Source organism: Drosophila erecta, unplaced genomic scaffold (genome assembly GCF_003286155.1).
Source record: "Drosophila erecta strain 14021-0224.00,06,07 unplaced genomic scaffold, DereRS2 tig00000000-arrow-pilon, whole genome shotgun sequence".
Lineage (NCBI taxonomy): Eukaryota > Metazoa > Arthropoda > Insecta > Diptera > Drosophilidae > Drosophila > Drosophila erecta.
The window spans coordinates 17,308,334-17,321,552 of record NW_020825194.1 but is presented as its reverse complement, the minus strand read 5'-3'; the positions used below and the strand labels follow the sequence as shown (position 1 = coordinate 17,321,552).

The 13,219-nt window shown below is 42.1% G+C and overlaps 2 protein-coding genes across 4 annotated transcripts in view; one reads left to right on the top strand and one right to left on the bottom strand.

Moving 5' to 3' along the window:
- LOC6552973 (atrial natriuretic peptide receptor 1) overlaps window positions 1-13,219 on the bottom strand; it is a 31,226-nt gene that overhangs the window by 2,135 nt on the left and 15,872 nt on the right. For all 3 annotated transcript variants that reach the window (XM_026984049.1, XM_026984051.1, XM_026984050.1), the window contains exons 2-8: window positions 9,778-10,831; window positions 6,609-6,723; window positions 4,873-5,017; window positions 3,057-3,483; window positions 2,155-2,883; window positions 1,816-1,980; window positions 9-192 (exon numbers count right to left, since the gene is read on the bottom strand). In XM_026984049.1, the coding sequence (XP_026839850.1) occupies window positions 9-192; window positions 1,816-1,980; window positions 2,155-2,883; window positions 3,057-3,483; window positions 4,873-5,017; window positions 6,609-6,723; window positions 9,778-10,657 (2,645 nt within the window). In that variant the 5' untranslated portion in view covers window positions 10,658-10,831. The remainder of the gene's footprint in view (window positions 1-8; window positions 193-1,815; window positions 1,981-2,154; window positions 2,884-3,056; window positions 3,484-4,872; window positions 5,018-6,608; window positions 6,724-9,777; window positions 10,832-13,219) is intronic.
- Window positions 155-1,477, top strand: LOC6552974. Its single transcript, XM_001980079.3, has one exon. It carries the CDS (start codon window positions 293-295, stop codon window positions 1,016-1,018), a length of 726 nt encoding a protein of 241 aa, XP_001980115.2. The 5' UTR covers window positions 155-292; the 3' UTR covers window positions 1,019-1,477.

The following is a 13,219-nucleotide window of genomic DNA, read 5'->3' as shown; positions in this document are numbered from 1 at the left end:
CTACTTACTTATTAAACCTGCGTATCATCGACTTCAGAGTATTAAAGTCCGGACGCTCGGCAGGATCCTCTGCCCAGCAGCGACGGATTATGCCGTTGATGTCCGCCTTGGTATCACCGTTTGGTTCAAGTTCAGGACGGAAAGGTTTCTGCATTCTATGGGGATTGTATCCCTTAACCAGTTCGATGATTTCTGAGCGGGCGATTAACAAAATAACGTTGAATTAGCCTTCAAATTAGAAATTATTTTGTGCAAACTGGTTATGTAAATTATTCGTGTTAAGTGTATTTCTATGTCAACACCAGACTGGATCCTTTTGGCGGATTCTGCACACGGACATCGAAACACTGCTCCCAAAATGTGCACGGGAAAGGAATATCTGGAGCTGGTCAGCTTCCTGGCACAAGCAAAGCCTCCGAAACCGCAGGAACTTAGGCCTTGCAACCAGCACGAGATCCTGCTGCAGCTCATCTGCCATCGCAAGGAGCCGCTGAGCAAGAGCCAATTGGCGGATCTCCTCTGGAACATGACCACCGGTCCTAAGAGGAAGTTCAAGAGGAGGCAGTGCGGCGGCATGGAAGGGAGGAATCCATTAGAACCGACCGATGTGGAAGTGGTCTTCGGGTGCAGGGAGAAAACACCACCTTCCTCCATTGCGCTCAGAGGCTGGGGAAGATCACGCATCGAGTGGCTCCGCAAGCTGGAGGCTCAGCAGAGGCAGTACTGCCAGGCATGGCAGGAAACACTCGGAGCCGATGCCACCAACGAGGCAGGTATGAAGTCCAGCAAAAAGGAGACGGAATGCGGAAATTCCACCAAAAAGGACAAGGCATGCGAGAAACACGGCAAAAAGGACCAGGCCGGCGGTAGAGAGAAGGACAGGCACAAGGAGAGGACCAGGACCAGGACCAAGAGGAAGCTACCCGGCTTCTGGGCCCTGCTGCCCTTTAGCTGCGGCTCGAACCTCACCCATGATTCCAGCTCCCAGGACGTGCCCCACCGCAGGAAGAGTTCGTGATTTGCCTTTTCGGTCTCAACTTTTTCGACCAGCCTGCAGTTTGATTTCGATTTCCAGTTTCGCTGGCACCGCAATTAAATTCGTCTACGGACACAAGTCTCGTCTAGTGCCAGATGCCAAAGTTGCATTCTGCGGCTGACGAGTGCCACCGCCTAAGGACGAGTCTTATTCCAAGTCACGGCCTAATTTGATGAAATCGTCAAGTGCCAAGTAGAAGGCAAAGTTTTTGACGCCAATTGAAATCGGCTCGGGACTCGAAGTTGGTCTGTGGTTCAACAGGGCAATAGGTACTTCAAGCAGAAAGATGGAACAGCAAAAAGGCTAGCTTGCCAACTTCAAAATACAACTACTTTGGCTTTCTTGTTTAGTGGAATGAAGTTCGATGCAGAAACTTTAATTAAACAGATTTGCTAAGCCGAAAACTCTTTGGTACTTTGGTACATTTATATTGGTAGAACATTTTGCCGACTATTTAATTCCTTTAAGTTTGTTCATAAAATGAGTTGAGTGAAAATTAAATTATAGCATCCTATTTAAGATTATACAACATTGCCATTGGACTTAGCTTTCACCATTTTGACCGCGTATTTCGCAGAGCTCCTCCTTGCTCACAACCACAGCCACCGTTACCACCAACCGAGTGGCCAACTGAGGGACGGAATAACCGCAGCATGTGCAAAAATATGGCATTAAAATTCCGCACAGACAAAATCGGCCGCAACCCGAAAGGACCAAGTGAACAGGACACTCGGACGATGAGAGCAGGGTCTAGAATGCGAAACACTTGAATAGCATACCTTGTGGCGATTTCTCGTACGCACACCTGCCCAGGTAGAAGGGTCCTTGTCGCGTGGTTATCTCGTGCACAATGATTCCAAAGGCGTAGACATCACCCTTCTGGCTTCCCTCCGGCGGTCGATTGTGCTCCACTCTCAGCAGTTCGGGGGCAGTCCACAAGAGCTCTGTACAGGAAACGAAGTTATTTAATTTTTTATAAAAAATCTCAGATGATATATGATAAATTTTAACTTGTATTAGGTTTTTGTTTTTTTTAATTTACATGGAAAATTCTTGGTTCATACAATCGACTTTTTTGTTCAGGACACTGTAACCAATAGCAAACTTTGACTACTTACTGCTCCAGTAGGCGTGGCTATTGCAGTTGCCCCCATCACTCTCCAGGTCGAATCTCGTCCGCCGCAGGCTGTGCAATCCAAAGTCGGTGATCTTGAGCACGAATCGGGAGTCCACCACGCAGTTCGAGGACTTCAGGTTGCCGTGAGAACGAATGTCGGAGCTGTGGAGAAACTGCATCCCACGCACGATGTCGTGCATCAGCGACAGGCGGAACATCCAGTCCAGCTGGAACTGCTCGTTCTCGAGGATATCCTGCAACGACCCCTTTGGGCAGTATTCGGTGAGCAGGAAGCTACGCCTCTGATCCAGACAGGCGCCATAGAACTTGACCAAGTGGTCGTGCTGCAAGTCCTTCATCCGCTTCAGTTCCAGCATCAAGCTGCGGGTCAGCAGGGCTTGAACGTTGTCCACCTCCACTGGCTTGATGGCCACTTTGCTCTTGCGGAACATGCCCACTGGTATGAAGATTTGGCGGTCGCCGTTAATGGACACCATGTCCTCGGACATCAGAGTCAGCTGTGAGCTTTGCTTGACCAGCGAATGGAAGGAGCCTCTCAGGCCGCGCTCAGCCGCATCTCGGAACATGACATCCTCCAGTGACACCTTCCAGCTCATTGAGTTAATCTCGGCCTCGGCGATATAGTGACGATAGCCGAAGAAGAAACACACTGCCATTACGACCACCATGGTTCCCAGGACTATTGACAGGATTGCATAGCCAGGAAGGGCTAAAATGAAACACATCAATTTACCCACATGTTCAAGATGTTGCAGATTTTTGATATCAAGAAGAATGTAGAAGTGGCTGGATTTTAAGAATGGAATTTGTGATCCGAATGCAAAGTTATTAGTTGCCCAATAGATCTTACCGGATTGTGTTATTAGTACTAAATAAACTTACAATTATCGGGGCATAGGGCGCCATCGTAGCCGCAAATGGGTCGATCTGGTGGCGCCTCCTCCCGGTCGCCCGCCCAGTGGATCTCCTTGTTCGCCTCGAACTCCAGGCGGTTGTGCAGGAAATGGGCCACAATCTCGAATCTGCCGGTGGTGGGGTTCATGTCAAGCAGCGAGTAGGCCGAAAGCCGGTCTCCGTTGGCATCGATGGTCACGTTGCCGGTGATGCCCGTGAAGCTGCGGTTCCACATGCGCCGCACCATGTCGGTGCCGTTGATGGGCCGTGTCAGCATCGTCGGATCCTCCCGGATGCTCTCGTTCAGGGCATTGGCGTAGAGCAGGACTCCGTCGAAGAAGGAGGTGACGAATGCCGATATCGGCTCGTTGTCGCTGAACGTGTAGTTGTATTTCTCGGCGGCGATGGCTTTGATCTGCAAATGGCAACGGGCAAATCGAAACGCATTTATCTCTGCCCTTTCTAATCCTTATGCCTCTTTTCTATGCCGTGGGGCATCAATTCCTGTCCGCCTCCCTGGCACTTTTCCCCCTTTAATTGCTTTGGCCCCCGTGAAAATTCAATTACGCGTTCGCTCGCTCGGAACGAAGGAAGAAAGGAAGGAAGACGGCGTTTCTGGCCCAGGACGTTTTGCCACAATCCATGTGGAAGTTATTGCACACCCCACTCCGATGTGCCAACGGCGGCTTTCACTCGCCATCTCCTTTGACAAGCGGCGATGCCGGATTTGGCCGGAGCTGCGGTTGCAAATGTCCATTGAGCGTAAGTTTTCTGCCAAGAAAGCCGACAATTTAAGCTGAAATCCTTAAATGTAGAAGGATTGCATTGTGTGCCAGGTGGCCAACCGAGTTCTTTCAGCTACTGGCAAGTGAATACAGCTGTGAGGGGACTCGTAAAATCTTTAGTTATTTCGAATGAGGTGTTTGAAATATGACAAAAGCAGACTATTTAAAGACATTCATTTTGTTTAGTGGGTGGAAATGGGCAACTCCGCTAAAACAGTTCCCCTTAGAATATTCCGGAAAATATCAACTACATAAGTTTTTATACATTTCGCAATAAAATATACATATGTATATACATATTAAAAGTATTGAACAACTTTTTTCCTGGATCTATGGATACTTTCCGCCTGAAATAAATATGTTTGGGAAATAATGCAAGCTTTCGCCATACAAAAAGGCTTCCCTTGTTAGATATATCCCATATTTGCATCTTAAATGCCAGCAAACATTGAGCTAACTTGTACATATAAGATGTTGGCAAAGGAAAACGATGTCGTGTGCATTTGCCCCTCTCCCCTCCGTTGAATAAGTGGAAACATGGGGTGTAGAGCGTCATTAGCCAGGCGTACCGGAGTTCCAATGAAGCCTCTCTAGAGGTGGCCACTCCCGCAGTTGGCCAGGCTGCTTATCAGCAGCTGTAAGAGCAAATTCATTCGGTTTTCAGGTGGCTGCCCCGGCTTTTTGAGGGCTCCTCGGGCTTGGAGTTGGCCAGTAAATGCTCTTAGGTGATTTCGGCTTTGTTTGTTGCACATTTGCCGTGCACCAACAGAAATATGTTTACAATCCCAAGCCCCTCGCCCCGTTGCATGTTGCCCAGCAAAAAAAGTTGCGGTTGAGAGGGGCGTGTGCTGGAATTGAGTATGCATGAGGATGGCCCAAAAAATTTGGAAAAACACACACAAGAAATCTGCAAAAATTTTCAAATTGGCTTCCACATCCATTTCCATGCAAATGCATGCAGGCCGCCACCCTCAGTGCTTCACCGCTTTTCCTCCTGCTTTTCCCAATTTTACACTCACCTCATTGGAGACCCGGGTGTACTCGTTATCATTCGGCTGCTTGGGGGTTACGGTCAGCATGGCTGTGTAGGCCTTCTGGGCCCGCTCATTATTTAAATCCGTATCGTTCTTATCGTACCACGGCTGCGACGTCAGATACTGGACCCTGCAAGGTGGAAATAAAGATATATTAAATCTGTGTACAGTTGTCGCTCGGGAGGGTGAACAACGGATATCAAAAACTTTAAATTATTGTTATCTTTCAAGCCAAGTTATGATAAGTATTTGCATAAGAAAAACAAGTAGATTTAAATCTTGAATATATTGTTATACTGTTTTTCCAAAATTTCGAATCCATGTGAGGTTTTTTATTTTTGTTTTGTCTTATCGATGCCTTTGTGCCGCCTACGGCTTAGGTTTATTACCAGCTATTGATATGCGTCATAAATTGTTTATAAATAGAATTGTAAAGTGTTCGGATGCACCACACACTCGCACTTGCTGGTTTTTTTCAGTCCGATTCTAAGTAAATGCATATGGGATCCATTAGCCCCTCCCCAAATCCATTTACCCTGTTATCATCTGAGTTTCGCATGTGTTCCATTCGCTTCAATGTTAGCGGCTAGTGACATTTAAGAATATTGATTATGAATATAGTTGGGAACTACTATGCCGTAGTGCTCCAAGAAATCCACAATTTATTGACCGATTTGTGAATGGAAAGAATGACTGACACAATACACGCAGTACTATGGATCCTAAACTTATAATATATGGTTTATAAGTGTTCGTCGATGATATGCAAGTAGTACTATAAGTAACAGTGGGAATATTTTCAAAATTCATAGGTTTTTAATCATCAAGTGGCTTACAATGATAAATCACCGTTACAAATGAAAAGGGATTCTATTAATAAGTTAATTATCTTTCTGTCTGTTTGCTTTGAGCTTTTGCGAGCAGGAAATTGGCTAGCTAATCCATATATACCGGCATTCACACACGCCTCGTCGCACTAGTATATAGATTAGTATATATACGCAGCATTTTTCCATTGATTGCGAGTGTCATGAAGGTCGGGCGATTAGAATGCATTTAATGCACATGCAAATCCAAGTCGAGTGCAATAAGGCAATAGGGCTTAGGTAATTGAGAATTGAACCCATCTATTCCGAACTTTTCCTGGGATGGAACTCCACATTCGGATGGCCGAACAAAGAGCTCACAGCTCGAGGGTCGAACAAAGAAGCTGTGGCATTACTCAGCACTAATGATTGTGGATAATCATAATAAATACGACTCGGAGTCGAAGTCTGTATCTGAATCGGAATCTGAGTCTGAATCTGAATCTGAGTTTGAGTCTGAGTTTCAGTCTAAGTGCGAGGCGGGCACTTTGGCTGTCGTCCATTGTTTGGGTACGGAGGTTGACTGGCTTTAATCGATCTAGTCATGTGCCGAAATATGGAATTTCCTCAATTTATAAATAGTTAGGCTCTTGTGAGGTAAATGCAGAAGCTATTTATAAAGCGCGCTTGGTACATTTCATAACATTAACAACCTTGACTAATGCTGCTCATGCGCAGTTTGTAAAGAATATTTTTCGAGAGTGCGCGTGGATTTTTTCCCCATTTTTATATGATCGAAGTGAAAGGCAGCAAATTGTTCGGCTATTGCCATAAATGATCACCTTTTGTCCGCGATAGTGTGTGTGTGTATGTTGTTAAGTTACTCATGTATTTACTTAGTGCTGCGATACTCACCGCGAAAATAATTCAATATTGATGAAAACATATTCGCCGCTATCGATCATGTTCAACTCCTCGGCTGTCAGCATAATTTGACGTATCGACTGCGGATCGGCGCACATTATGACAACTGAAAAATAAAATAGACGAAAAAACGAGACGGTCAAAATGAGATGGTACACGTTGTATATGTATGGGAGTCTTCTTTTTGGAAGCCAGCAGTCGAGACAACTCAGCTCTTGTTATTAAAAATGTATTAATTTATTAAAAAGTTGTCGAGCTTCTCGCGCCTGAAATGAGACTTGTAAACTTGTCAGTTTCCTTGACGTCAGCCAGTGCAAAACGTAATTCCGAGAGGGAAGCACACAAAAACACATTGTTTCTTAAATTAAAACCCAAAAGATCTTAATGGTGCTTCAGTTTCGAGTTGATATGTGTTTGACAGTACTCGAAGAAGTTTTCGATATGCTGCGGATCAGAATAGAAGGGGCTATTCAAAACATCTAAACATTCTAAACATATATATATGAGCCTATAAGTTAATATTGCTTACAAAAGATAATTTATAAAATCAAGAATCGGGCACATACGTTACCTACTCAAATGTTAATCTAGAATTTGATTTCCCCACAAATTTCATGTTAATTTTATCAATTGCAAATTGCATGTCATTGAAACTTATAAATAAACGTTCATGTTGCATTCCATAAGCCCGCATAAGCTGGTAAATGTAATTGCGCATACGACATGTTGTGCAGCAAGCATGATATGCAAATAAGCTTGGGTATTTGCTTGTCAAATATGTTGCAAGCAAATGCTGCATTAATTGTGAAACCTTTGTTTTTATGGATACCTTGATATCAGCCTATGTGTGCACATAAGACAATCAACTGCAATTTTGTATCTTCCCTCTACGAATGCCTACGTCATATTTTGCTTTTCCCGCTGAAATTTAATTACTCAGAAAATGAATAGAAGACAAATGGGCCAGACAATTTCAAGTTCAGAGCAAAAATGTGCAATTGACTTGATTTAATTATACAATTTTTATTTTTTCTTTCTTTCTCCTGCTCTTAAATATTGCATTGCACTTTTGCTGACTTCCGAGCTGTCACTTGACTCATTTTAAGATGAAGCAATTTATGTTTGGTTTCGATGTGGTTTAATTCCGAAAACTCATCATAATTGCAATATCGGAACTTTTCTTAACCCGAACAGTGTGCTTAATTTAATAATAAATCACTTGGCAAAGCAATATGAATTTGTCAAAGCAATAAAAAGGCAATATGCGAAAACAATGACTTCGGGAAGATATCAAATTTTGGATTCAATAATTTAATAAAATCAAAAGCTTGAATAAAGAATGAAAATACTGTAAGTGAATTTCCTGAGCTGTAAATTCAATTATTCGGAATCAAACGGATAATAAATCATTCGTTTATTAAGAACACCAAGCACGTAGATTTCTTAAAAAACGAGTGAAAAGAATATATCGGTACTCTGCCCTTGAACTTAGTTCTATTGTTAGATTATGTGCCAAAAAAATGTATTCTTTCCTTGTTGGCATCTTGAAAATATTATTCTATATTTACCAATTGAAATTCGGGGCACATCAAAGCTATCATTATGTGTTGTTTAAAATGCCATTTAATTAGCCGTAATTTATTGGAATTAAGCGGTTTCGAATCTATGAAATTATTTGGCCAGCTTCATTTGCCAGCAAACTTGTATTTAAATTTGAACAAAAACAGGATTTTTATATCCCATTATCATTAAAATGTCATTTGATTAGTCACGTTACCGATGGAATTCCCTAGTCGATTACTATTACTTGCCACATCTTTCTTTCGGTTCGCATCGCTTTTCCATTAAAATTCAATTAGCATAGAATTGTGAATCGTTTGGCCGCGACTACCGCACAAAATATGCATAACGATTGTAATTGTGTACGGTGTTAATTGTCAATAAATGAAATTAAATGAGCTGTAATTAAACAATAGGATTCGATCGTATGGACACACGCTGCGTATGCTTGATATGCGATATAATTGGTGTCTGAAAACTGTGCGAGATAGTTGACGGCTTCATATCAGCATCATTTACCAATGAGACGAGTTAATTAACAGCATTGATTCTCTGACAACATTCAATCCATCAAATTTCACATCTCACTTTGCCAATATCTGCCCGCCGACGAAGTGTACGAAGTACACGAACTATCTATAAATAAAATCGAACTTAATTCACTAGCTGTGAGCAAATGAACTGCACATTTTCTCTCTCTTTGGTTTCTTGAACCTATCTTTGTCACCTATGCCAAATATAATTAGATCGATTTCACTTTCAATGTTGCACGCAATGCGGTTACAGAGTTCAGGGTATGCATGCTAGAATGTATTGGCAAGAGCAATTGCATCCGATGGCGAGCGAATCTGACAAGGTTTCTATCGCATTCTTAATAATCGTATCTAAAATTAAAAATATCTATTATTACTAGGGTAAAGTTCTTTTCTTATATACTATATGGTTCGATAAAATCAATTAACAATGTACTTTGCTGGGAATTCTTGTATAGTAAAATCGGTTAACATAAATGAAAAATAAATAGAAGTTCTAAGCTCCATAACTCAACTTATCTTAATCGGATTTTGAAGTGGAATAGCTCTAAACAATTCTCTAAAAATCTGCATTCAAATTTAGAACAATTTTTTTAATTTGATTTTATTGTAATATACCCGTTACTCGTAGAAAAAAAAGGGTATACTAGGGTAAAGTATATTTATTATTGATCAGGATCTCAGGAACTACAAAAGCTAGAATGTTGGGATTAAGCATACAGCTTCCAAAAACATATACGCAGCGCGAGTCTGTTTTCGCCTTTAATAATTTCGTTTCGTTTTTGAATATATCATGTAAATTTCAATAAATTTGCAAAAAACTTTTTATCACGCCCACACTTTTAAAAAATTTTTAAGTTTTTTTTCATTTTACTATATTTTCACCCTGCGGCACCCAATTTCTTCCAGAAAATGTTAAAAATTCTCGTTTGCACTTCCACCAGCAGAGTAACGAGTATCTGATAGTCGGGGAACTATCTTGTTACTTATGTGTAAGTGCTTGTTGTTTTTTGTTAGTTGAGATTATAAAACATATTAATAGGCAGTTCTCACCATCCACCACTTACTTCTTGACTGCATGGCCACATTCTTCAGCATCCGCGTAATGTCCGCCTTTGTCCAGGTGGTGGTGTCGAATCCCAGCTGGTAGACGGAGTGCTCCTCGATGGTGTCGTGGATGGCGGCCAGGCAGAGGAAGCACACCGAGTTGCCCTTGACCTTGGCGTTCTCGTTCTGGTATATCAGTGCGGTCCGTGTCCAATTGAAGCTGTTGAGAATTGCCCGCACCACGTTGCCCAGATTGTTCACCTGAGCTCCTTTCAAGCGGGTTAGAGTGGAGTAGCTCTCGGATTTCTTGTTGAACTCCTTGGCATTGCCGCCGGTGGTGAGGACGGGCACTTGCCAGACATCTGCGTACCGCGAGATGGGAGCCAATACGTACTCGCAGGGCAGCCCAAAGACGGCATTCACCTCCGGCCACTGGGTGTAGATCTCGAAGAAGCCAATGGGGCCGTACTTTGAGGAGCAGAAAGTGTCTCGCGATATCAGCTGGATGTCGAAGTGGCTGCCGCCCACGAAGCCCATCCGCTGGACATGTCGGATGCCCAGCTCAAGCACGGGCAGCACCTTGGGCATGATGCAGTCGTTCTTGTTGTCCGACTCCACCGAAGGCAGCAGTGCGACGAAGACCAACTGCCTCCGGGCACCCAGGCGCCGGTGATCGGGCATCGGAAGGCTGGGAAAGTGCTGGACCAGTTCCGTGCTCTGCGACTTGTGCGAGTTCTTGGTCTCCGGCGTCTTGAAGCTGTGCTCATCGGACCCGGCTCCAATGCTGGCCACTCCGCCCACGGACTCGGCATCGTAGAACCAGGCTGCGCTCGGAAAGAGGAGAACCTGCAGCAGGCACAGGATCAGGAGCAGGCTCAGTCCTTGGCCAACTTGTGGCATTTCGGACGGAGAGGATGTCCTCCCGCGCACTTCAATATTCTTTGATTTTTTTTTATCTCGTTCGTGTTTGTCAAGCGTTGCTCTTTGTCACTGATTTTGATGGCATTATTTATGCGAATGTCTTTACAACACTTTCAACACGCGGCTCTCCTTTAATTCATTTTGCAGCGAAACCTGCGGCAAATTGAAATTTTTGTTTATTAATTGCACTGTTTTGTTTGGCTCAGTTTTTATTAATCACCGACGATTGTTCAAATTTAATTAGCCATCTCGGGACTTTTCATTAGCAAACTGGTTTGTCGTACGTGTTTTCGCCCTTCTTATTTTGGGCAATCGATATTAATTAACTTTTACAGCAGGAAATTTAGTTGGCATTTATTTTGTGATTGTCTCTCCAATTTATTGAAGCATTCAAAGATGCTTTACGCTTGAGCACATATATGCACAGCCGCAGATGGCAATTGAATGGGAAGCCCAAACTTCAAAACAATATTTACTATTCGTATTTTTAAATGCAACCCCTGAACAACTGGCCACGCCACATTGCAATTTTTCCTGTAAAAACACTTGTGTGGGCATGCAAATTGTTTGTGGAGCCACAAAAACCAAAACGAAGGGCATTGACAAGCAAACCGTAGCTGAGACACACTTTCTATTTGAAATAAGTATTTTTATATCACTATCGCCTACGAGATTTGACCAATTTAAATGCTAGCCATCATATATTTTCAGCCAGCAAGGCAGCCGTTGAATAAGTTAGGCTCGTTCTCACCCATTCATAAGTTTGCCGATTGTAAAAGGGTTTTACAAAAGAGTGAATACCATTTGGTTATTTTTAGAAGAAGAACTTTGAACTGAATGAAGTCGCCGAACATTGTACATGCATCCATTTTAGACGCCTAGAAAGTCAAAGTGATTCACTTGCTGTTCAGACCCATAAATTATTTTCCCCCAAGTAAAGCAATTGGAGTTTCTCTTCAAGCAACAACAAAATTGGCTAATTATGATGCAGAAAAATACGTTTTCGAGTAAAACAAACCCGCCCGACGTCTTTTTTCGCCTGAACTTTGTGTGTACAGAATACACGAAATAATTGATTGAGAGTCGTAAACAAAATATATATATTTTTTTTTAAACCCACTTCAAGCTGACAACGCATTTAAAAACAAAAGGGTTAAAAATAAACCGAAATACCGTATTTAAAATTCTCTTGACCTTCACCTGTGCGGGGTAACATTGTGTTGTTGCTGACACGTATTCGAGTGTCTCATTTTTTCGGTTGGATATTACAAAATCGGGAAGCATATGAGTTTGCCTAGACTTAGAATTCGTTGCAAATTTAACGGCAATTAGAAAAGTAAGTAAAGAACGTGGAGAATTGCTTTGTTGCAGAATCAGAAGAATGATTCGACATATAATACACCAATATCTTTATTGGGGACAGTTCCTGGTCACAGCGCAAGCTCGGTTAACTCTTGACCAATTTTTCCATTTGCCCATTATCACCACGTCTATCCGTTCATTAAACTTCTTTTCAAAGCCCCTTTAGCCGAAGATATATTTTCATATCTAAAAATAGAGCCAGACAAAAAGAGCCCTTCAAGGCATTCAAATGTGGCAAAAGATCATCTAAGACAAACAAACAATGGCAATAAATACGATGCGAAATATAAAGAGTAGTCACAATGCCATTCGCCCGTAGGAAATCTATAAAAAACAAGAGAGCACGCTATGGTCGAGTTTCTCGACTATCAGATACCCGTTTGTGTGACAGAAAGAATTTTCAAAATTCTTTTTATGTAAATAAATGAAATCCAAAACAATTAAAACATTTCTTCTACTAGTTACATACTCTTCATCGAGTCTAGTATACCCTGTCACTCTATGAGTAACGGGTATAATTAAAACTCCGTAATGATGCCCTTTGGCGTTACCAAAAATGTTCTCTATGAATGTCGCTATTTTGGAATCAAATTTGATGATTTATGGCTTTCGACAGTTCTTCCATCTTTTTTTTTATATGTCGCATTCTAAAAATTTGTTTTCGAACATTTTCAACACATATAAGCCGTGATTGAGACCCGGCAGACATATGTTAATCTATTTCTCAAGGTTGTCGCATTGGACAGCCAGCAAGCAATTCGTCAAATACCAAAACTTACAATAAATATGGGTCAACTACAGACTTGAGCTGCTGCTCTCCCCAACAATTTCGGAGTGGAGAAAGGGGCATTTGCAGACGGAGATTTTTTTTTGTTCCGAATGTTTGCTTTTTTATTGTACAAATAAGCCTTTGTTTTTCCTTATATTTTATCATTTTTGTTTTGGATTTAAATTTTGTACGTTTTTGTTTTTTTTTTAGGGTCTTAAGAGAGTACACGTGCCGCGGATTACCCAAGCGAACCCCACGATCTCCAGCTGTCTTCGGGTGGCCCCGTCGCTAATACCATACTTCATTTTGGTAGCAATCGATACACGAAAAAAAATTAAAGGAAAAGTATGTAAGTACCAACATAAATGACCACATTAAGTCTTATGAATATGTCTTTAATATATGACTTT